This window comes from Chanodichthys erythropterus, chromosome 5, assembly GCF_024489055.1.
Source record: "Chanodichthys erythropterus isolate Z2021 chromosome 5, ASM2448905v1, whole genome shotgun sequence".
Taxonomy (NCBI): domain Eukaryota; kingdom Metazoa; phylum Chordata; class Actinopteri; order Cypriniformes; family Xenocyprididae; genus Chanodichthys; species Chanodichthys erythropterus.
The window spans coordinates 11,114,895-11,139,916 of record NC_090225.1 but is presented as its reverse complement, the minus strand read 5'-3'; the positions used below and the strand labels follow the sequence as shown (position 1 = coordinate 11,139,916).

General features: G+C 34.1%; 3 protein-coding genes across 9 annotated transcripts in view; 2 read left to right on the top strand and 1 right to left on the bottom strand.

The window, feature by feature from the left end:
• LOC137020451 (gastrula zinc finger protein xLCGF3.1-like) overlaps positions 1-20,253 on the top strand; it is a 51,757-nt gene extending 31,504 nt beyond the window's left edge. Inside the window, exons 1-2 of one of the 7 annotated variants that reach the window (XM_067386043.1) lie at positions 17,110-17,245; positions 19,411-20,253. In XM_067386043.1, the coding sequence (XP_067242144.1) occupies positions 17,222-17,245; positions 19,411-20,190 (804 nt within the window). In that variant the 5' untranslated portion in view covers positions 17,110-17,221 and the 3' untranslated portion in view covers positions 20,191-20,253. Of the gene's footprint in view, positions 1-249; positions 387-17,109; positions 17,246-18,161; positions 18,350-19,410 lie in introns of those variants that run through there. The other 6 variants (XM_067386047.1, XM_067386044.1, XM_067386049.1 and 3 more) reach the window with 6 other exon arrangements.
• On the bottom strand, positions 374-14,605 carry zbtb8os (zinc finger and BTB domain containing 8 opposite strand). The gene is made up of 7 exons (XM_067386051.1): positions 14,450-14,605; positions 13,441-13,465; positions 12,994-13,115; positions 7,274-7,356; positions 7,134-7,186; positions 3,101-3,137; positions 374-1,760 (listed from the first exon to the last, which is right to left on the bottom strand). Exons 1-7 carry the CDS (start codon positions 14,529-14,531, stop codon positions 1,674-1,676), a joined length of 489 nt encoding a protein of 162 aa, XP_067242152.1. The 5' UTR covers positions 14,532-14,605; the 3' UTR covers positions 374-1,673.
• Positions 20,254-21,858: 1,605 nt separating the features above from the next.
• On the top strand, positions 21,859-24,878 carry LOC137020009 (gastrula zinc finger protein XlCGF8.2DB-like). The gene is made up of 2 exons (XM_067385181.1): positions 21,859-21,992; positions 23,848-24,878. The coding sequence occupies exons 1-2, from the start codon at positions 21,918-21,920 to the stop codon at positions 24,622-24,624; spliced, it is 852 nt and encodes a 283-aa protein (XP_067241282.1). The 5' UTR covers positions 21,859-21,917; the 3' UTR covers positions 24,625-24,878.
• Positions 24,879-25,022: the final 144 nt, after the last annotated feature.

The window sequence follows — 25,022 nt, the reverse complement described above, 5'->3', positions numbered from 1 at the left end:
GTATTTAAAATAAATGAACATATATATAAAAGTGCCATTTAAACTCAACATGACATTGAAAGAAATTAAAATTGATACATCAGTGCACATTATTTCAAAGAAAATGAATTTTCACTGAGAATGTTAAATATTACTGAATATTCTGTTTGAAATTTCATTAGTTTTATGTTGATTGTAAGATGTTTGAAAATGTACATTATTGGAGTCATTTGTCAGTGACGTGTTCCTCTTGTCTGTCTTTTATTGCAGATGGGAATATAAACTCCAGAACATCGGTTGTGGCTCTGTCTATATTGTGTATTTTCCTCATGTGTTCAACAGGCCTTCTGTTATGGTTGTACTGCCGTGACAAGCAGAGATAACTTCTGCTGAGCACTAACAACTACTACCAGAGTGGGCTTTTATTCTTCTATTTAAAGTCGTTATGCTGCTCAACTATACTTTATGTAAACAAGATTTGGTAGCGAAATTCAAGAAACCATTAAAGTTGAAGTGTGTGATTTTTGTTGCAATTCCAAACCATTTATTTAGCTTACAGTCCCAAATCCTTCACTAGCGATTGTGAAGTACAATCTAAAAAAGGACAATTCCGGGCTTTTTAGCCTTTATTAAAAGGACCAAGAATAGTATAAGAAATGTTTACAATAAATATATATTTAGCTAATCTCACAGCTACTATAGTTGTCCCTAAAGTGATTAAAATATCAAGCAATAACTGAACAGTAGCTCAACCCATTTCATGAGTTTCAGGCAGGACTATCAATCATCATCATTAGCTCTGGACTCACAGAAATGACACACTTCAGCTTTAAAACTAACAGGTCAATGAAGACTGATATATTTAAAAACACTGACTATACTTAATTTTGAGACAAATCACTGAAAGTCATTGTAGCTGCTGATGTCAGAAGGTTTTACAGTATCACTGGAGAGGTTTACTTTCACAGTAGCATTAAAATGAACAGAATATAATGTACGGAAGAGGATTAGGGCCAAGCAATAATAAAAAAATAAAACCATCTCAAGATTAAAGTTGTTAAATTTCTAGAAAAAAGTCGAAATAAAATGTTGAGAATGAACTCGTTAAATTACGAGAAAAAACGTGTTAAATTTTGAGAAAAAAGTCGAGATAAAATGTTGAGAATAAAGTCATTAAATTATGAGAAAAAAGTCATTAAATTACGAGAACAAATTCGTTAAATAAAAAATTCGCGAAATTTACTTAGACTTTTTTCTTAATTTAACAACTTTAATCTCGAGATTTTTTATTATTGCTTGGCCCTAATCCTCTTCCGTAATAATGAGACTGATGAGGTGTATTTTATTTTTTATAAACTTTAGAACAAAAACAAGCTTTATTGTGTAGATCCTTGACCAAATATGTGTAATGTTTAAGTAAAAAAAAAAAAAAAAAATTACAATTTTAATTTTGGGTCAATAATAATAGTATTTCTTTTGAGTTTCTTTTGAGTGTTTCTAGATCACAAAATGAAAGCATTTTAAATATCATTATTAATCATGAAAAGCAGTCAAAAAAAATATTGCATTTCAACCATGTCATCCACATAACACTCCACAGTTTACACAAATGACACCTCTCGCATTTCCATTCCAACTAGAAGTATCTTTTAAAATCGTGTCTGTTAAAAAGAGGTGTTTAATCAGTTGTGAATTTAAATATCAATGATGACGAAGATCTCTGGCTTTTCTGTATCATGTACTTGCATAGCAGAGTAGGTAATTGCTTTCACTTCTGTACCCTGCAACACAGGAGAATAAAAGCATTTTAAGTCATTGGAATCTGATTACCATTTAAATGAAAGTGTAATTTATGGACGCCCAGGAATTAGTATGTAACCGAGTCAGACATAACAGTGGTTTGCTCAAACAATGACATGAATGTGTTTGCTTAAACATTCACGGTTTCTTTAGGCTTGCTGGGTTTAGTCAAAATAAGAGGATCTGCTCAAACAAATTAATGTACATGTTTAAAAACAAAGAGTTTCAGAAAATAAATAACGTAGAACATCTGGAAAAACATGCAGGATCTCATGGTTGGAATAGTTAGAAGATTCAGACTGGCTACAAAGAGCTCTGTAAAAATTTCATGAGAAACCTCTGTCCTTGACAAACTATATTCAAAAATAGAAACAGTGGTCATATGTATAATGTCAGACATCACGTTATTAATCTGGATGCACAGTATAATTTTAAGATTACTTTAAATGTGCTGCTGCATAGGAAAGATTATAAAAGGGATGTTTCAAAGACACCTAATAGTAGAAAATTATAATTTTGTAAGTTTGGTAAGTGCGATCATATAGTGAAACAAGTAACAGTATTTAAGTAGCATATAACACAGACAGTAGTCATTAACAGTCATGCTTGTATAGCTCCAATCTACTCCAATATCTGCAGATTTCTATAAAACTGTGTGACGAATTTACATTTCAATAGCAGGAATTAAATCTGACAATAACTGCATCATAAATTTAGCTTGCAAAACGAAAAGGTATTTTTCAGACTGGTTCAGCTAATGCACGTGCACTACAAACAGACTACTGTATAGATTCCATATGGAGTAGTATGATATTATTTTTATATGATTAGACTGACTCACATTATTTTGTCAATTTCTGTAATCTGATTCAGTGCTGTAGAAATGCAAGAAATAAAAAAAAACATTCCAATCATGCATTGTGGTTGTGGTGACTAAAACATGTTTAGGCATTTTAATGTTATTTTTGCCCATCTTGAACTTTGAATTGTGTTTTTAAGGCACTATAATGACAAAACCCCATGACTCTGCTATGACTTGAAAGAAAGTTGGTATTTGTCATTCCAACTTCCCAAGTTATAGCTGCTGGAATGAAAGTGTTGCGTTATAATCATGGTGGACATAAATAGATTATAAATAAACCATTAACTCCCTTGTCAGAGTTCTTTTTATAGGAATGGCAAAGAAAAAGTGTAAGAACAACATGTGCTACTGTTTAAATGTAGTTGTGGCTGGGGTGAGAGTTGAGAATGAATGCATAATAAACCACAGACAGTTTTTTTACAGACCATAGCTGTGGTAACAGACAGACAGAAAACATACCTGTGGGTGCTTATTTATGTTGAATTCTTCACCCCATCTACAAATAAAAAAGGGAGAAAGAATGAAACACAGGAAGCAGTTACACATCTTGATTCTGAATTATTGAAAAACTAGAGGGAACCAAGGCTTTTAAATGCCAATTTATTCAGCCAAAATGATTCACACATGCATTTCTCAGAAGGCATACCCTGAAATCCCCAATTCCAGATAATGGCAGTGAAAGTCACTGCTGGGAATGCTAGGACTATAGACTCTTTCCAGGCAAGAGGAAATCAAACAGTGAAAGTTTATTTTATGCTTCGTTAAATCGGTCGAGTCACAATTCCTGTCTTATTTTTTTCTTTGAAAGAACAGAGCTGAAAGTTGAACATAGATGTGAAGATAGTGGTTTCATTTTAGTCATTTCTCAGGCCCTATATTTTTGCTGCATTCTTTGGAATTTGTAAAGCATAATAACAACTGATTGCATATGATTTTATCCAATATATAACAATTTTTCTTTATATAAAGTTGGTATATATATATATATATATATATATATATATATATATATATATATATATATATATATATATATATATATATATATATAAGTATGTCCAACTTTACCCACATAAATTCAGTAAACTCATTAAAAGCAATATACAGTAATGACCAAAATTGATGTCCAGAGGGGACCCTAATGACCCTACAAGTTCGATTAAACCATCAAAGTAGGATTTTTAAATATTTTAAATATGAGTGAAGTACAAAACACTCACTTGGTTAAGATATTTATCAGACAAAATTATTTGGCAAAAAGACAGCTACACATGCATAGAAAAACAAAAAACATATACTGTGAAAAACATAAACATACACTGACTACAACATAATTATGTTATTAATATTTTGTTGGTTCTCTTATTTTTGCATGTGTTCATAATTTCTCTATGACAGTCTGGCCCAAAATTATGTCCGCACAATTTGGCATATTTCATTGCGTTATCACAAATACAACAACTGACTTTAAGCACAATTAGCAATATGTTTACAAAATTGTAATAATATTCATGAAGATGTGAATTTTCCTAGGCCGAACATCACTTTTGGCCACTTCCTTATCAAATCTCAACTGCTTGATTGCTTGTGAACTAAACCAGATCTTAGATGCTTAATGTGACTTAAAGGCATGAAGATATAAAGAAATTTTGAACATTAACATTATGATTTTCTGTAAAGCTCTTTGAAACAATGTGTATTGTGAAAAGCCCTATAAAAATACATTCAACTTGACAACACCAAATTATTCGTGTTGGATGGCTGTTAGTGTCAGTATTTTTTCCCATGGGACATATTTGAGACAGATATGGTTAGGCAATCTCTAACTCAGAAAAAGAGCTTTATGGCTTTATGCAGCATACACATCAGAGAGAGACTGTCATCTGATGAAATTATTTCAACATGGTTTCCAGTGAAAATGATTCAACTCACTTTCAGATTGAATCGATAAATAATTTTATAAAGAAGCTTAGTAAAGTCTAACACTGACTAATCAAGTGTTGCGAACTAAGGACTACAATGATGTTAACTCAAAATGGCCGCCCTCAACCTCTGCAAGGGTGAGGTCACAGCAGCACACCACCAATAACTTAATGTTATTATATATATATATATATATATATATATATATATATATATATATATATATATATATATATATATATATATATATATATATATATATATATATATATATATATATATATATTTATTTATTTATTTTTTTTAAAGACACTGAAAAATTGTAATATTTCAATTTAAAAAAAAAAAAAAAAAGCTCTGCATTGTTCAAATTAGTATTGATACTGTGGAATCTTTTTCTATTGATACATTTCTCCTCGTTTACAATTGGAGCGATAATGTGTCTTGAGTTCATCAACAGCTCCAACAACTCCAGGAAAGCTCACAATCAACATAAAAGAGGCTTGCTTTTGCTGCATGGATTGATGGTCAACTCGTTAATTTTCGAGAAAAAAGTCGAGATAAAATGTTGAGAATAAAGTCATTAAATTATGATAAAAAAACTTGTTAAATTATGAGAACAAATTTCTTAAATTATGAGAAAAATGTCATTAAATTTCGAGAAAAAAATCTAGATAAAATGTTGAGTATAAAGTCATTAAATTATGAGAAAAAAAGTCGTTAAATTACGAGAACAAATTTGTTAAATTACGAATTTGTTCTCATAATTTAATGACATTTTTCTCCTAATTTAATGGCTTTATTCTCATAATTTAATGACTTTATTCTCATAATTTAATGAGTTTATTCTCAACATTTTATCTCAACTTTTTTCTTGTAATTTAATGACTTTATTCTCATAATTTAATGACTATATTCTTAACATTTTATCTCGAAATTTTTCTCTAAATTTAACGATTTTTTTGTCTCGTAATTTAATGAGTTTATTCTCAACATTTTATTTAAACTTTTTTCTCTAAATTTAACGAGTTTTTTTTTCTTGAAATTTAACAACTTTGAGATGGTTTTATTGATTGATGGTCAGTTGGAAAGTCAATGGACTGCCATAGAGTAGTGGCCAAATGTGATGTCCAGCCATAGGAAAATTGACCGACATCTTAATTCAAATATTTTTAAAAATGCGTTTAAAGATGTAAGCATATCACGTAGCTGTGCTTGGAGTCAATTGTTTAATGTGTGATAATGAAATGAAATTTTAAATAATTTTTGGCCAGGCTGTCATACAAAGAAATTATGAACACATGCAAAAACAAGTGGACTCATGAAATATTAAAAAATTATTATGTTGTAGTCAGTGTGTGCTTTTTTTCTGAGCTTTTTTGTTTTTCTGAAACCTGTAGTAGCTGTAGTTTTCCTTTTTTTTGCCAAAGATTTTGTCAGATAAATACACTGTAAAATGTAATTAGTTGAGTTTACTTAGAAAGCTTAATTAAACTGTTCGGCTTACATAAAAAAAACCTTAAGGAAACCGACTGCCTTAAATTTAGCAAGCAAGTTAACTCATCATTTTGAATTGATAAAACTAACTACAACATAGTAAAGTGTATTTAGAAATCTTGAGGATTGGTAATTCAGTTTTACAAATTGAGTACTTAGTTCAGTCAACTCAAAGATTTAAGTACACTGAACTTAGTTAAAATCGTTTTCTTAAAAATCTTGTTCACATTATGTAGAAACTGCCTTAAATTTCTCAAGCATGTTTTACTTAAAGTTGCAACAATGGACCACACATTTTTTTTTCTATTTATTAAACTGGAGATACTGTTCAAATACTTTTAATATGAAACTTAGCCAAACTAAAAAAAAAAAAGTATTAAAGTATTTGATGAACATCAATGGAATACAGTTACTGCCTTTTAATAAACCAACACATTGGTTTATAACATAACATATTAACAACTCTTTTAGGTGTTCTTCTGGATTGAAACACAGGCTCTACTCTTCAGCACAATGGTGACCCACAAAACTCAGCAGAGGAGGGTTAAACAACAAAAACATCATTACCAGTTTCACTTATTACTAACCAGATTATTTTCATACATGGACAAAAGGTCTTATTGAGAATTAACAGGTGTATATGGATGATTTATTGAAAATAATAAAGTCACCATCATTGTGGATAGTGTTTGCTTTAGTTGGGCTCTTGACCTTTACTTTAAACGTTAGGGTTTCTCTGGCTGCCTTAACTCAGTGTTTGTAAAACACAGCTGTTATGGTAAAAAGTCAAAGGAAATATGGGGAATTACCTACTGGATCTTTACTGAAGACATCATCATCAAATATCCACAGATTTCATCCTAAGGTTTATACTTGATCAAAAGTGTGGTTTGTCATTAAAAACAAAAATTTCACTCTGAGCAGGCCCAGATCTTCCTGTCTGGCTATGTATACCCAAATCGACTTAAATAAGTTCATTCGGTACAAGAAACAAATGGTTAGTGTTCTGCTGAAAAGGAGGCACTTAACATTCCTGGTGCAGGGTTTCATTTTTAGAACAGTCAGAACTCACCCTATAGAGCGGATTCTGTACCGTATTCGGTCAATGTGTATCACTTTGACTTCCTGTAATGCAAGAAAAGGGCAAGATTGTTGGAAAATGGACAAAATTAAGCTTACGGGAAACCAGACATCAGTGTGTGCATGTCTTACCCTTGGAACGAAGAAGATATCAGCACTAAATTTAAAGAGCCAGTCATCCAAAAAATGGAAAAGAAGTGACTCCATATCTTCTCCTGAAACAAAACAAAGATCAAGTAACCACTTGACAGGTTTTATTTTACTTTGAATAGAGAGAGAGAGAAATAAGAAAAGCATAGAAAAACAAAAAAAGTGTTTCTCACGTCACAAACTGCCGGCAGGCTTTAGCATATCGTTAACTGACCACGCAAGGGCGTCTAAAAGAAGGTTTTCCTGGTTTATTTTTCTGTTCATATGAAAAATTGGTATAGATTTAGCAATATGGTGGGTATATAATGCATTCGATGTTATGATGAACTATATGCCTTTCTCCACTGACGTTCTGAGATGTTCAAAGCATTTCTAAAGGATACTGTTTGTTAGAAAGCAGCTGACTGACTCGTGTATGTGAGCATGGTTGCTAATGCTAATCATATTACCATTATGTGTCCGATTCTACCTTGTAAAAAGCGATACCATTGTGCAGCGTTTACCTCAGTAAGTTGATTGAGTGGCTCGTGTCTGAGCTCGTGCGAGTGAGTGGAGGCGGGGCTAATTATCATATTCATAGTTCTGTGTATATTAAATGAGGCAAGGGTGTAGAGTTACATTCAAGCTATTTTAAGGCATTAAGAATTTTTTTTTTACTGTTTAATACATTTTTTTAGTGGTCTTGCAAAGTAACAAATAAGCAATTTGCATAAAAAAAAATAAAAATAGCATTTTCTCTCAGTTTAACGCTGCCAGTTTAATAGCGAAAATAACTTGTTTTCATTGTTTTGCTGCACAAAAGTTAGAATAATTAAGCACTATAAATGTGGAATTTGTCTCATTAAATGTTTTGGTCATCTGAAGTCATGAAATAGCTTTAAATGTCAGTTTTAATTTCTGCCTTTGCACTCTTTGAAAACCACTTGACTAGACTATTTAATATTGTCCTCAGCAGTAAACAATGGTTTAATTATGCTGTGAAGTGTGGATTCTGGAATCCACTGCCGCTTCAATATATATGTTATTCATCAACATTTATCTTTATAAATATTAAATTATTTGAATGACTTCTTCAACTTATGAAAAATAATTTATTTTCCTTTTCATCTTCAACCACTAAAACATTTTTTGAATATTGTCTGTACCTCTCACTGAGAGAAAAGTACAACTTATCAGTATGTTTTGAGAAACTTTCCTCTGGAGTCTGGGCCAACTTCAACCTTGACTCATGTACATCTGTGTATGTGCACTAGTGTTCTGTGTGTAGGTCCTTTATTGGTATCAATGGACAATTGGTACGCTTGTGTTGAGACCTGCAGACGCCATCTGTCCATGTGCGGAAGATTACTAATTTTGTTTATTTTTCTTAGTGGACTCTGTTGGCCTGGTCGTCATTGTAAATGAGAACTGCTTCTCCATTGACTTACCTGGTTAAAAAAAGGTTAATTAATTAATAGTTAGAGTATAATTGTTGTGGAAATGTGACTGTACACAGAGCGGCCTATGAACTTCTTGTGAGACTTGAAGCTGGCTTCTGTTGATGAAACTGCTAACTATTCTTCAGTAAAATTCTCTTTAGTTTATTTTTTTTTAAAAACTCTGACTCTGGGTCTTCGTTTATCATATCTAGTCCTTTGGGTCTTTAACTGTAAAATTCCCCTACAGCTGACAGAATCTAATTAGGGCCCAAGCACCGATGGTGTGAGGAATTGCTCAGCCAATTATTCTTCTTCTCCAAAATGAATCGCATTTTTGAGGGCCTAAACGTTCTCAAAAACTCATGAAACTTTGCACACGCGTCAGAAGTGGTGAAAATTTACATCTGATATGGGTTTCAGAATTAGGTGTGGCAAAATGGCTCGATAGCGCCACCTACAAAATTTCAATTAAGCGCCCTTCGTGCTACGTTTCACGTACAGTTATGAAATTCGGTATACAGATGTAACAGCCCAAAACCTACAAAAAAGCCCTTGGTGCAAAGTTTGTAAACCCAACAGGAAGTGAGATATTTTGAATTTTCTCTACAAAATTTTGGCAGTTTTTGCCATTTCCACATGTTGTACTTTAACAAACTCCTCCTAGAGCTTTAATCAGATCAACATCATTCATATTTGGTCAGTCTAATCTAAAGGCCTTTGAGACGTTAAATTGTGAAGATCTTGAGTTTTTGCTGAAAGGCGTGTCCGTGGCGCCCTGACAAAGTTTGATGTTTCGCCATGAAAAAGGAAGTTGTTGTAACTCAGACAAACAATGTCTGATCTGCCCCAAACTTCACATGTTTTATTAGAGTCCTGACCTGAAGACATCTATATGACAATATTCAGTTACAGTCATAGCGCCACCTGCAGTCAACAGGAAATTACATGTTTTACACTGTGATTAACTCCTCATGGAGATTTAACCAGATCAACAGCAAATGTTATCAGTCTAATCTTAAGACCTTAGCGATGATAAATATCAAAGATCTTGAGTTTTCGCTGAAGGGCGTGTCTGTGGCGGCCTGACAAAGTCTGATGTTTTGCCATGAACGATGAAGCTATTGTAGCTGAGGCTTACTATGTCTGATCTGCCCCAAACTTCACATGTGTGATAAGAGTCCTGGCCTAAAGACATCTATATGACAATATTCAGTTAGCCATAGCGCCACCTGCTGGCAACAGGAAATGGCATGCTTTACACTGTAATTCACTACCAGATTCACGTTTCATTATGCCACGAAGTACCAAACATGCTAGAAACATGTTAAATCATGCAACACTTGGCTGAGTGCTAATTTATGTGATTAACGCCACTAAAGAAACAGGAAGTTGTTGTAACTCAGGCATACAATGTCCAATCTGCTCCAAACTTTACATGTTCGATAAAAGTCCTGGCCTGAAGACATCAACATAGCAATATTCAGTTACGGTCAAAGCGCCATCTGTTGACAGCAGGAAGTGTGGCATTTCGAAATGACTTTGGCATAATTCTCCTGTATTCACTCGCTTACATGCATGTCGCCCACTGTTCGCTGTTTTCCTGAGGCCAAAAGGTGGCGGTGAGCCCCGGTGCGAAGGCCCTTTCATCGCTGCTTGCAGGTTTAATTTTATTTCTGTAATTATATTATTTCTGGACTGTTCAGTCACCACTTCACCTTCAAAATTTGGTCTGGTCTCAAAGCTATAAAAGAGCGTTTACTGGTAGAACGAACTTTCCTTGGATTCTGGCTGAATAAATCACGAAATTCCAGTAAATGCCTCACCTCACTGTAGGGAAGGGTGTTGCCATGCACCTCTTGATACAATGCATGTCATTATAAGTATTAATATTTCTCTAAATCATGAGTGACTCACGACTGCCAAATCAGAAGGAGATTTATGGTCAAAATGGCACGCCTGATTAAAAAAAAGCAGGTTCTTTCCAAACCATTAACGTTTTTCCTCTGGCTCAGTGGGTCTACAATGGCATGTTGATACAGCTTGTCTCTCTAGTCTTTGAGAACACACACACATACACAGGACTTCCCACAACTGTAATGATTATTTTACTTGTCAATCTGTTTATTCTGTCCCTCTACAATAACAGATGACAGATTTTTTTATGAAGCATCCTTGTGGGACAGAACTTTTTTTTACTCTTTATTATTTTGACCCCTAGAATTCCATTAGACAATTGAATCATCCCCATCTTATTTGTGTCTGGAGGTTCATCCTGTTTGTGCGTCCTACTATCACAGAAGCATGGTTTAAAAAGACAGATTACTCAGATTACAGACCCTTTTGTCGTCATTAATTCACTAATTCTTACTTTCCACATTAATTCACTCCTACCAGCTAAAAGATTGGAATAATTATGATTTTGTAATGTTTTTGAAAGAAGTCTCTTATGCTCAAGAATTGTGTGGTCAACTGTGTCAAAAGCAGCAGTCAGGTCTAAAAGTACTAAAATAGCTGAATCACCAGTATCAGACGTTAAAAATAAGTCATTAAAAATCTTTAGGAGTGCAGATTCAGTGCTATGGAAGGTTCTATAACCTGACTGGAAAGTGTCAAAAGTGCAATTTGCTTCTAAAAAAGCTGTAACTGTGCCAATACACTTTTCTCTAAAATCTTCGACAGGAATGGAAGTTTGGAAATAGGCCGATAATTAGATAAAATTGATTAAAAAAAAACAGTTTTTTTAATCAAAGGTTCAACAACAGCCTTTTTACAAAAAGAGGGCACCAAACCCGAAGACAGACTGCTGTTGATGATTTCCCTAACATATGGGCCAATAGTCACCCAAACCTATTTAAAAAAGCGAGGAGGAACTGCATCAGCAGGAGAAGAGGAAGATTTTATAAATCGTGATACACTATCATTCAAAACTTTGTAGTGCGTACTATTTTTAAATGAGGAAAATTTAAAATTAGAAATTAACACATTCAGCAAGGACACATTTAGATGATTCAAGTGGCAGTAGACATTTATAATGTTACAAAAGATTCTGTTTCAAATAAATGCTGTTCTTTTGAAATTTAGATCCATCAAAGAATCCTGAAAAAAAGTATCACCAATTCCACAATCTGCCAAATGCATAAATGTAAATGTCCTTACTCCTGAAGGATCATGCGCCACAAAAGACTGGTGTAATAATGCTGAAAATTTAGCTTTATCATTTAATTTACATAATATATTTTACATTTTTTACATTTACATAATTTACATTTGAAAATATATTCTAATTATAAACATTATTATTATTTAAAATTGTAATAATATTTCACAATATTACAGTTTTTACTGTATTTTCGATCAAATAAATGCAGCTTTGGTGACTTTAAGAGACTTCTTTCAGAAACATAAAAACATTTCACCCACATATGAAAATTTCGTCATTACGTCTACAACTTTGGCGCTTCAAAAAGTTCATAAAGGGATCGTAAAACTAATCCATATGAATTGAACCATTTGATGCAAATTTTCTGAAGAGACTCTATCACTTTATATGCTGAACAGATTAAATTTTTATTCACATATAAACATTCATCAACTCACACATTAGTTGTGGTAAACTCATGCTCAAGCAAGCTTGCTTGACATTAGAGAACCAATGAGGTTCATTCTTGTGTGTTACACAGCACTTTTGAGCTTCTGTTTATGTTTGCTAATCAATGTTTATATGTGAAAAAAGCCTACATTTAATCTGTAAATCATATAAAGCAATCGTGCCTCTTCAGAAAATTTGGACTAAACTGCTCAATTTATGTGGATTAGTTTTACGATCTCTTTATGAACTTTTTGAAGCATCAAAGTGGTAGTTACTTAGCTGTCAATGGAGGGACAGAAAGCTCTCAGAATCCATAAAAAATATTAATTTGTGTTCCAAAGATGAATGAAAGTCTTATGGGTTTGGAACAACATGAGAGTGAGTAATTAATGACATAGTTTTCATTTTTGGGTGGACTAACGCTTTAAGTATTCCAAACCTGGACTGGTGTAAAGCATTATAAACAGAGCCTTTCTTCACTGATAAAATTCCCAGTGTTGTAACTCTCAAATCTAACACACAAAAACCACTGGCATTTGTTGTAAATCCTATTTATACAAGCTCAAATGAGATTTGAGATAAAGGTTTAGTTTCCCATTTCCATTTTAGTGTTATTTATTTAAGGTTTAATATAGTGGAATCTTGTAATTCCAGGTTGTTTAAAAAAAACAAACAAACAGAATCTTGTGTCCCACCTTCTGATTCTACATCTAGAGTGTCAATGGGTTCCACTGTTTCTGTATCCGTCATGTAGCCAAACATTCCCATTGCACACTGCTCAAAAGCCTCTTCTAGAGAATCGCCCCACGAATGAATCCTACAGTAAAAAAAAAAAAAAAAAAAGAGAGAAAATGGTTTATATGCTGTGATATATTTACATATTTACAAACAGTCTTTTAACCTTCCCTGCATATTTAACTGGTTATCTAAACATACATTCTTGCTCTTGCTGCAAAGTGCAAACTTACGGGACTGAGCCAATGTTGAACAGCCCATCACATTAATAGCGATGCAAAAATTATGCATTTTTCTATAAAACCACTATGTTTTTCTTCTGTTGTTTACAATGAGAGGAGCTTCTGACATTTCAAGCTATCTTTGCAATATTTAAAAACTGTAACAGTACACAGGCAAATACTTACTGGACATCTGCAGTATGATCAAGATCTGAAAGAGAAGATCAAATATTGTTTTGATGATGACATGATTTTCATTCACACTCAAACCTAAAACCTTCTCTCTTAAAAATAAAGGTTCTAATAGAAGATGTTTGGAAGAATATGGGTAATCATACAGTTGATGGGCTCCACTGACTTCCATAGTATGGGGGAACAAAAAAATACTATGGAAGTCAATGGAGTCCATCATCTGTTTGGTTTCAGTCATCCTTCAAAACATCTTCTTTTGTGTTCAGCAGAAGACAGAAATTCATAAAGGTTTGGAACAACCTGAGGGTGAGTAAATGATGACAGAATTTATATTTTTGGGTGAACTGTCCCTTTAAGATTGAGGTATTAGGACATTATACATAATACTATAGAAACTGCCTCGAGAGTACATGCACAGAACACAGATTCTTATAGCCTACAGACCCTTAACATTTAAAGATGTATTATTTGTACATTAAATTTAATAGATAAACTTTTACGAAGATATTTGTTTTCATACATGTTTGGGCAGTTTTCGCTGCGTTACACCGTTCTGACCTGCAGATGTCGCCAGCGCTCAGTGTTTTGAGCGCTTCGGGATCGAAACAGTCAATCATTTTATGAAGAAATTTTTTGATTTTCGTTTCTTCCATCAAGTACTTCACACACGTTTTACCATTACTAATATTAAAATGAAGCGTATGTAGTGAAAAGAATCATTTGCTATCATTACGTACATTGTGCGTGCTGACGTAAACCTCTTGGCGAGTCAAGTCACGTGACCTAACTAACTTTCCTGAACCTTTATTTGTACATTCGCCTGTTAATATAGTCTGTTTCTGTAATGTTGCAGTCAATTATCGTACATACATTTGCTTATATATGATCCTTATGTAAGAAAGACATACTTTTCAGGACATTAACATTACGTTTAAGTACGTTTTGTTTGTGTTCGTCACTGGATGACACATGCGGAATAGACAGTGAAGTTAATTCCACTTACACTCGTATTTCCTGGTGATTGGAGGGTATTTTGATCTTATTGCTTTTTGCGCCTCCGTGAGATCAAGTTCGCGTTCATTCATTGTTCTGATCTAAGTGATTTTATTCACCTGTAGGGATTATTTCCGTGTAAACATACTAGACGTGTGAAGACAGAAACAGTGAACTATCTGTTTGCTCACAAGAGTCATGCATTCATGTTCAAAATAAAAGTCCCATCCGTACTGCAAAAAAAAAAAAATAATAATAATAATAAAAATAAATAAATATATATATTAAGTTATAAAAGTATTATATTTGCAACCGTATCATAAGTGTCATCATCTTTTAAATGTATAATGTTTCATATTACAATCAAATTCAAAGGTTGTCAAGTCACCTTTATTTATATAGCGCTTTTTCCACTTTGATGTTAGTAGGCTAATTTCTTGGTTATGCGTGTTAACCTTATTTAAAAACAGTTTTGATGGATTGTTTCCTGTTGACATGCATAAGATATGCCAGATGCAGCTATTTATCAAGTTATCTGCAGTCATACATCAGTGATAAAAATAAAACCAAACTTTTTATGACCCTGAGCTCATGATCTCATAGACTCGGCATCTGCTGTGTAAATCACGCCAGGAATGCGAAGAAGCAGCGCCTTTCCTCAGTGAAGTTAACAGGGAGTTACCTTGAGAGAAAAATAAAGTATGAAATACGAGATGAAAAAGATGCATGAAGGAAACAATATTATAGCGTAGATTCCCCCCCTGCTTTTTCTCTAGAATTGTCTTGTCTCGTGGATTAAATGTTGCTAGAAGCTGTCAACTATCAAACTTACATAGCTAACTGTTAAAATAACACCTATAAATTAAGTATCTTTTTATATAATAACTCCATGTACAAATTATATAATTTTCAAACTTAGCCTACTTTAGTCAGCCAGCTCTCTAGATATTTTTATTACCTATTTAATATATTTTTTTAAAGTTACGTGCTTATTGTAGCCTAAATAGATGCTTATTTAATTATTATATTTAGCGAATCACTAGCCTACTGATCATCAAATAGGACTATATCAGCATGAGAGTAATCAAAATGGCTCGGGGAATTTATGACTCTGGATAATCTGTATTTTTTAGAATAGATATCACGGTTTATCCACGATTCAAAAAGCAAATTACACAAACAAAATTATGTAGGGCTAATTTACTTTAATTTACTTGTTCTGACAAAATGTTTTATTTAATGTTCAAAATAAATTTATAAATGTCTAAACTGTTATAGATGAGTCTAATATTTTTTATTATTATTATTAATTAAAAAAAAAAATCATCATGTAAAAAAAAAAAGAAAAAGAAAAGAAATTAATAAATGAAATACATTTTAACAGTCACTGGTCGCCACCTACTGGCATAACAATATAACAGATAGATTTATTTAAAGCTTAGTTTCTAGTCATTTTGATCTCGGCTACCGCAGCATCTGTATAAAGTTCACATAAAAATACAGATTAAATTATATATATATATATATATATATATATATATATATATATATATATATATATATATATATATATATATATATATATATATATATATATATATATAATATACCCCCTCATTTTTAGATGCCTTTTTATTTATACTGACAGTCTTCCACTTTTTTGTTTTATTGAAACACGTTTGGCAGAGTGTTGCAATAATTGTAGTGTCAGCTAACACAGATTGACCATATAAAGAGAGGCCAATGTGTTCAATTAAGATCAGGAGTCAAATTTGAAGTTTAATTAGTTGAAAAACTTTACTGAAGACAGTTCTCCACACTTCCAACAGCCATAGAAAATGAGTAGAGGAGTGAACTATCTTAGGACACAGAAAAACCCTATAGTCATGAATCAGTATATCGTGTAGCTGCACAAATACAGGCACTAAATACAGTGTGGAGTTGGACCCTGACTCACTACACATTAGGATACTATTATGACTCTATTTCTGATGATATGATAATGTCCTGATTGTACAACGTCACTACTGGTACAATAGCGGAACTGATATATTTCTTATGTTTTAATGTTATTTAAAGTACATTATGATAAATACTTTACTTATTACATATACATGCAACATTTCAGCTGTAAATAAATTATATAGTATATATGTATATAGTATTACGTATATGGGCTACTTATTCTGAAATATAATAAATAATGGTCTGGTTAAAAAAAAAATATTTCAGATGTCATTATGTTGGCTCCCTGGTTTTCACTCTGCATTGTGGGAATTTTTAGGCAGTTAATGTTTCGCTATAGGATTAGGATTTTGCAATTGAGACAACCCTTAAAATAGCAGACTCCCTTATAGTGCCCTTGACAACTGAGCTGACTGAGACACACCAAATGGCAAATGACAGCACGCCATATAACACACCACGTCCATGAACACATCAACTTCCAGACCTCCAGACCTCAGTCTGATTATACAATGGCAATGCATTTCAATATGATTTGCTTTTAGGAAATGCTGTGTTTTCTTATTTGTATTAGGCTATATATTGCAGAAATAAACTCATATAAGAGTTTAATAATAAAGCCACCACCACACACTTTTGTAGTTTATGGGAAAAAGAGCGCAAAGGGGGCGCTCGTGAGCACCCTTCTGAAAGCTAAAATGACATATGGGACACCATAAAGGTCTCTCGGTCTCGTGCACGCGGCGGCCATTGTAAAGTCCTCAGAAAGTACACATGAAGTGTGTCAAGATCCAAGAATATTCTTATCATTGGAACAATGATAAATATTGCTGATTTGCAAGTAAGTGCTTTGTTATTAAGAATCGTTTACCAGTAGGTTTTTGACTGTGAGTAACAAACTGACATTAACATTTGAAACCCCCCTCTCTCTCTCTCTCTTTATAATATTACATTTCTATATATTATGTAGAAATGTAAAAACTTGTTTATATATAGGGGTATATTATTTTTTAAAAGTTTAAATAGTTTGCAGTTATTTGCAGAGCTTCTTCAGAGCTAAGTTCACTTTTTCTTTTCCTTTTAATGATTTAGTGAATTAATGAAAAATTGAAAATCTTATGAATCTTTTGTCTCAATGAAGGCTCCTGCATGACAAAGTTTTCCTATCCTCAGTTTACTCAAAGTAGTTGGGAGATATCTTAGCTGAAAGCTCCATTGCCGAACATACATACACAAAATGTATATGCATCTTGCATCTTGAAAAAAGTTCTGTCATTGGTTCACGGACTTCATTCTGCTGACTCTTTCCTGTTGTTAACCTGTTAGTACCTAACTTCCTTCTACACATACACATCTGCTCAGTTCCTCTTATTCTTATTAAACACTATGTTTCTTCTTCTAATGCAACAACCTTGATACTATGCAACAATGCACCTAGTATGTACCATTTTTTTTTTCTTCTCAAAATGAACAAAATTTGAGTCAATACATCATCAATCCTTCTTCCAAATCATGGTTTTTGTCTTTCACTGATTTACTATTATAGTCGTTATTTTAGACCTAGCAGGAGAGTTTTCGTAGGAAATTGCTTACATACATCACATCACTCGCCCATTCATGTCATATCTGTAAGCAGTGGCACCTCATGGATATTCAAATAGAGGAGGCACACTAATTGTAGGGGCCTGGGGATCTTCTGGGGAATTTTTAAATTTATTAACTACTTTAAAATAGCTTTTTATTCATTTATTTTTAATTGCCTCCCCCTCCTCTTCTCTATCCCCTCAGACTCACCTTAGCACAGTTTTCCGAATGCCAGATTCAGCACGTTTGGTGGAGGAGCAGCGGTGGTTGTTCTGACTTAAATAATGTTTTATGGTGTTACCAGGACTTGACATTAACACCCGCCAACCCACCAAATACGGGTGGATTTCAGCAGTGGCGTGTAACGCAGTCACTCCTCCTAGCTACATCGGCGGGTTGAATTTTACATAATGATATATACATTTTTCAATTGTAGTCTTTTAAAAAAGGCGTCTGCAGTAATAAACTAATTGTATGTGCTGTCAAAAATATTTTTGACGTTTTCTGATACATATCGTACTGAAATATCTGAAACTCTTCCAATAATCCACAGAACAGATACATGACACTAGATGCGCTCTCTCAATTTCTCATCTCTCCGACAGCGAGTTGCCACACAAAACTGCTTACCCTAACTGTTGGTGTTACAGGGCACAAATTTTGGTGTAGGATTGTGCGTATTGCACATAATTTTACTCATTCCTGCAGATTCTGTGCTCACACCCAAAGTGCGCGTACATAAAGCCACCTCTCAGTACTAAACTGAGTTCTTTTTTGCTGCTTATTGCACTTAAACAGTCAAATACACACAAAATAATGTTAAAATGCCAGTCTTGGCGAGTATTCACGTAAACGCAGTCAGTTGTGTTTTACGTGAACTTGAACAGTTGAGAAAGAAAACGCATGTGTAACAACATAATGTCCATCGGGTATTAAAATGACAGCAGCCTAATATACCTGCTTGTAAAGCATTATCTCCAGCATTGTGCTGGAATTTATTTTAAAGCACCATGACTATTAATGGTTAAAGCTACAGTAACATCTTCAGCTAGACATCTTGAGATTCTTTCCATCTAAAACCATTATATCTCGTAAACCTAGTAGTGAATGTTTTATGAGCAGTAGGATAATGTCTCTTTTTTTAAGTTATGAAAAAGAGCCATATTCATCCACACAGTCACACAGAGCTGAAGCACAACCAAAATAATGTTCTTCTGCACTACTAGAGGGCCAAAAGTTACATAATCTGTCTTTTAACTGTGGTGTAAATAGCTAGATCTAAATAACTTATGGGTTTGTTATATTATTAATTTATGTGAATTTTGGGGTGTTTTAATGAGTAATACATTTGAGGAACAAATAAGATTGTTTACATCTCTTTACATCTGAATATTTACATCTCCATTCAATCTGTTTTCCTAGTTGATGGCTTGGCATCCTGACTGCATCGATATGAAGCCTTCTGAGAATTTTCTTGGAGTTTCAATGTCCGGGTTGACTAAGGAGGGTATTGAAACTTTGGTGCTGAGCAAAATGGAGGGATCAACTGTGCTCTTTTGCCAACGGCTGAAATATAGAGTAAAAAGTATTCAGGTGCCAGATGGAAGTCCTTCAGATATTAAAACAGAAGCCAAATCATCAATCTCCCACTTTTCAAATGGCAAAAAGACTTCAATTAAAAAATTCAGCTGTAAGCTGTGTGGCATGGAGTATCAGCGGAGCTTAGGACTGGTGCGTCACATGCGAATACACACAGGAGAGGCGCCGTACACCTGTGAACTCTGTGGGAGGGGCTTCCGTCGTTCAGACTGGCTTAAAATTCACATCACCATCCATACGGGTAACAAACGAAAACACATGAAGCGCTTCACTTGCGATCAGTGTGGGAAAAAGTTTTGTGGCTCCACTGCACTCCAAAGTCATTTGTATAAACACAAAGGCGAGAGGCCGTTCGCCTGCGCGTACTGCGACAAGACGTTCTTAAGTCAGGCCAATCTTAATCGCCACCACACCGATTCTCATTCTGAAAAACAGTTCTGTTGCCCCCTGTGTGGAATCGGATTCTCACGCCGCACGACGTTGCAGAAACACATGCGGATTCACACAGGAGAGAGGCCTTTCTCCTGTCCAGACTGTGGAAAGACTTTCCCTTATAAATACTCCTTGGATATGCATTCTAAACTGCATTCAGTCAAAAGTTGATGTGATGCACATTCATGCATCACATGAATTTCTGATTTACTCTGTGCAGGAACATTTTTTTGAATAAACAATGCCAATAAAAAGCATTATCATGGTTTCTTTATTATAGTTTTTCTCAGTTTCCAGGTAAAAAATAAAGTGTATTTTTTTGTTTGTGCATTCAAGTATAATCAAGTACATTTGTAGTACGTTCTTATTTTTTTTTACACAAGTTTTACAGTATAAATACAGTAATTTAAAAGTATATTTCTACTTCAGTAATACTTCAGTTCAAAAAGTATACTAAATACCACTAATACTTAAATTGATTTTTAGTGCATTGAACTAAAGTATACTTATATTAAAGTATTCCGCAAAAAGGAGTTTTATTAGTGTATTTCTTTATTAGTGTGTTTTGAATACTTAAGAAATTAGTTCAGTCTTAGTAGACTTTTAATATATTTATCCTAAATTTAAATTAAATTGCTTTTATTACAAATATATTACTAATATACATTTTCGCCACTGTGGTACTTAAGTACCGTTAAGTATGCATTACTTGAAAGTGTGCTATGAACGCTTTATAAAATAACATTTTAGTGGATTTTTATATTGTATATGGATTTTTATATTTTGTCAATATACATTTATGTAAAATTTATTGCACAACATGATAACCTCACAGTGTAAATCACGGCAGGAATGTTAGGAAGCAGTAAATTTCCTCAGGGGTTGAATTTGAGACGGACACTTTAAAGATGTAATGTAAGTTGGAATGTTTGGGAGTTGCCCAGAGAGAAAAAAAACATAGGATGCGGCATGGAAAAGGGAATTGCCATATATTTTATAAATTTATACTGATTTATACTTAAAAATCTTCCACCTTTTTCTTTTATTGCAGAACAAGAACACTTACACCAAGGAATTACACAGAGTACTATACAGTTAATAGTAGTGTTGGGGAACACCGATTGACCCCAGAAAGAAAGACTAAAATGTTCAATGAAGACCAGGAGTCAAATATGATGGTCAATTAGTTGACAAAGTTTACTGAAGACGGAGTTCTCCACACTTCCGAAGGCCATAGAAAATGAGGATCCAGCCTCGAACTAACTATGTAAATGGCAGATAATAAGTTGATTATGCCATTTTCTACAGGTTTTGCTAGGTTAACAGTATATAATGTCGTAGAGAATTTTGTGCAGTCTCTTTTCGCCTCAGCAATTTGTGAAGTATCTTCTCAGTTCCAGTTCCCAGAGATTAGACTTTATTGAACAAAACAATGAGGAGGAGATACCAGCTGTCATTCTGTTATCATCATTTTCTTCCTTTTTAATGTAATCTCTTTGGCATGGTCACATGCTTATCACATTCTTAGCAACCCCTGCGAAGACAATATTAGATAAAACACAGGCAATATCTTTCCCTTCAAGGTTGAGTCACAACACATCACTGGAACAGAATAATACACCCACACAGAGCAAACTTGAGCTGAACTTGATTTTCTACTAATAATTCAGTGTCCCATTTTAATATATAGTAATATATAACAATCAATGGTGCTGTAGAGTTACAAATGACGAGTTTTCATATGTATTGGTGGATGCCATACGCTATTCTGACAAGAGCAACAAAACACACGGACCTTCCAAGCCAAGGTGAATTTTGCATTCCTCTTATTAGCAGAAGGGGGCAGTACTGTGTATCTATAGTCATGCTCCGTGAAATAATAAAAAAGAAGAAGAAGCATGCACGAGAAAGTTGTAAATGGACCAAAGAATTTTATATTCATTGGAAATACAATAAATATTGCCGATTTCCAAGTAAGTGCTTTGTTGTTAAGATTAAAAATTGTTTAACAGTAGGTTTCTGACTGATTCAAATTTCTGTGATTTGACAAATAACGATAAACAATCTGACGAACACATTTTAACATTTAGGGTCTTTCTCTCTCTCTCTGAATAGCTCAAACAAAGTTTTCCTTTTCACAGTTTACTCAAAGTAGTCGGGAGATCTCTTACTCTTAGTTGGAAAGCTCCATTCTTGCATCTTGTTCTGTCATTGGTTCTTTGAGTTCAATCTGTTGACTTTTTCCTGTTGTTAAGGGGGTTAATTCACCCAAAAATGAAAATTCTGTCATTAAGTACTTACCCTCATTTCGTTTCAAACCCGTAAGACATTCGTTCATCTTCGGAACACAAATTGAGATAGTTTTGATGAAATACGAGGGTATATGATCCACACATAGGCAGCAACGACATTGCACCTTTTACTTGGGTAAAGTTGGTTTTATATTCACACATTCGGCCATCCGTATTCAATAGCCTTGTTAATCACACTACATTGGACATTCAGTGGGCATTCACAAGTAAATATGCCATTAAAACAGTACTTGCCTATTTTGATCGACTGTGAAAAATGTAAGTTGACAAACGTTGGTTGTCAATATCATGTCGCTGCTTAAAATTCGCAAACATTAATTTATTGCACATTTATTGGAAAGTCTGAATTTATCAGAAGTCCGAATATGCGAATATAAAACCAACTTTACCCAAGTGCACCTTTTGAGGTCCAGAAAGGTAGTAAAGACATTGTTAAAACCGTTAACGTGACTACAGTGGTTCAATCTTAATATTATGAACTGACAAGAATACTTTTTGTAAACACTGATGCTCTGCAATGAAATTAGTGTAGCAGTATGACAGGAGACAGACGAATTTGTTGAATAAAGTCGTTATTTTTTTGTTTTTGCGCACAAAAGTATTCTCGTTGCATAATGTTAAAGGGTTAGTTCACCCAAAAATGAAAATTCTGTAATTTATTACTTACCCTCATGCTGTTCCACACTCGTAAGACCTTCAAATCTGATGGCTCCGTGAGGCCTGCATAGGGAGCAATGACCTTCCTCTCTCAATTTCCTCTCTCAAGATCCATTAATGTACTAAAAACATATTTAAATGGGTTCATGTGAGTACAGTGGTTCAATATTAATATTATAAGCGACGAGAATATTTTTGGTGCACCAAAAAAACAAAATAACGACTTATTTGGTGATGACTGATTTCAAAACAATGCTTCATGAAGCATCGGCGCATAATGAATCAGTGTATCGAATCTGCTGTTCGGAGCGCCAAAGTCATGTGATTTCAGCAGTTTGACAGGCGATCTGAATCATGATTCGATACGCTGATTCATAACACTCCGAATCAAATCATGAAGTCAAACTGCTGAAATCGCGTGACTTTGGCGCTCCGAACAGCAGATTTGATACGCTGATTCATAACGCTCCGAAGCTTCCTGAAGCATTGTTTTGAAATCGGCCATCACTATATAAGTCATTTTTTTTTTTTTTTTTTTGGTGCACCAAAAATATTATCATCGCTTTATAATATTAATATTGAACCGCTTCACTCACATGAACTGATTTAAATATGTTTTTCCTTTATGGATCTTGAGAGAGGAAATGTCATTGCTCCCTATGAAGGCCTCACAGAGCCATCGGATTTCAACTAAAATATCTTAATTTGTGTTCCGAAGATTAACGAAGTGTGGGGTAAGTGTCCGGATAACTTATGAGGTTACTGTGTTAATTAATTTATGGGAAATTTGGGTTTAATGAGTACAGTTGAGAAATACATCTGAATATTTACATTCAATCTGTTCAATCTGTTTTCCTAGTTGATGGCTTGGTATCCTGACTGCATCGATATGAAGCCTTCTGAGAATTTTCTTGGATTTTCGAGGTCTGAGTCGACTAAGGAGGGTATTGAAACTTTGGTGCTGAGCAAAATGGAGGGATCAGCTGTGCTCTTTTGCCAACGGTTGAAATATACAGTAAAAACTATTCAGGTGCCAGATGGAAGTCCTTCAGATATTAAAACAGAAGTCAAACCATCCATCGCCCACTTTTCAAATGGCAAAAAGACTTCAATTAAAAAATTCAGCTGTAAGCTATGTGGCATGGAGTATCGCCAGAGCATAAGCCTTGTGCGTCACATGCGAATACACACAGGAGAGGCGCCGTACAGCTGTGAACTCTGTGGGAGGGGATTCCGACGTAAAGACTGGCTTGATCTGCACAGCAGCGTCCACACGGGTAACAAACGAAAGAGCGTGAAGCGCTTCAGTTGCGATCAGTGTGGGAAGAAGTTTACTGGCTCCACCGCACTCCAAAGTCATTTGTATAAACACAAAGGCGAGAGGCCGTTCGCCTGCGCGTACTGCGACAAGACGTTCTACAGTCAGACCAATCTTAAACGCCACCAGGTCGATTCTCATTCGGACAGCAAACAGTTCTGTTGCCCCGTGTGTGGAATCGGATTCTCACGGCTTTTTTCACTGCAGAAACACACACGGATTCACACGAGAGAGAGGCCTTTCTCCTGTCCAGACTGTGGAAAGACTTTCGGTCATAAAAATTCCATGAATATACATCGTAAACGTTGCAAAAGTTGACATAATGCACGTTCATGTATGTCACATGAATTTATGATTTATTCGTATTTGTTTTAAGCCACACTACTTTTGTTTTTCTTTGCGAATCTTATTATACCTGTTCATTGACAATAAAGGGGTTGACTCCACATGGTTTCCTTTTTATCCTTTTTAGTTTTGTTTTCCTTTTTTAGTTTTTCTCCATTGTTTACATTTTTCAAGTTATACATACAAGAACTGCTCTCTGAATCTGACCAATTTCAGTCATAACCTGATCTCTGTTAATACACTATTTATAAAATTATATTTTGCTTTAAAACGTCTTATTCTTTTTTTGCAAATCTATTAACTTAGCAATACATTCAGTATGTTTTGATGGCAGATGGGGGCAGCACTGGCTCTCTTTAGTTCTGCTCACC

What these genes read in the sequence shown, in the direction of transcription:
- zbtb8os (XM_067386051.1), bottom strand. Translation starts at nt 14,531, where the DNA reads ATGAATGAACGCGAACTTGATCTCACGGAGGCGCAAAAAGCAATAAGA. An exon ending in GATCATACTGCAGATGTCCA is followed by an intron (nt 13,116 to 13,440) that starts GTAAGTATTTGC and finishes TTTTTACTGTAG; the next exon opens with GATTCATTCGTGGGGCGATT. An exon ending in ATATCTTCTTCGTTCCAAGG is followed by an intron (nt 7,187 to 7,273) that starts GTAAGACATGCA and finishes CTTGCATTACAG; the next exon opens with GAAGTCAAAGTGATACACAT.
- LOC137020009 (XM_067385181.1), top strand. Translation starts at nt 21,918, where the DNA reads ATGCACGAGAAAGTTGTAAATGGACCAAAGAATTTTATATTCATTGGA. An exon ending in TAAATATTGCCGATTTCCAA is followed by an intron (nt 21,993 to 23,847) that starts GTAAGTGCTTTG and finishes CTGTTTTCCTAG; the next exon opens with TTGATGGCTTGGTATCCTGA.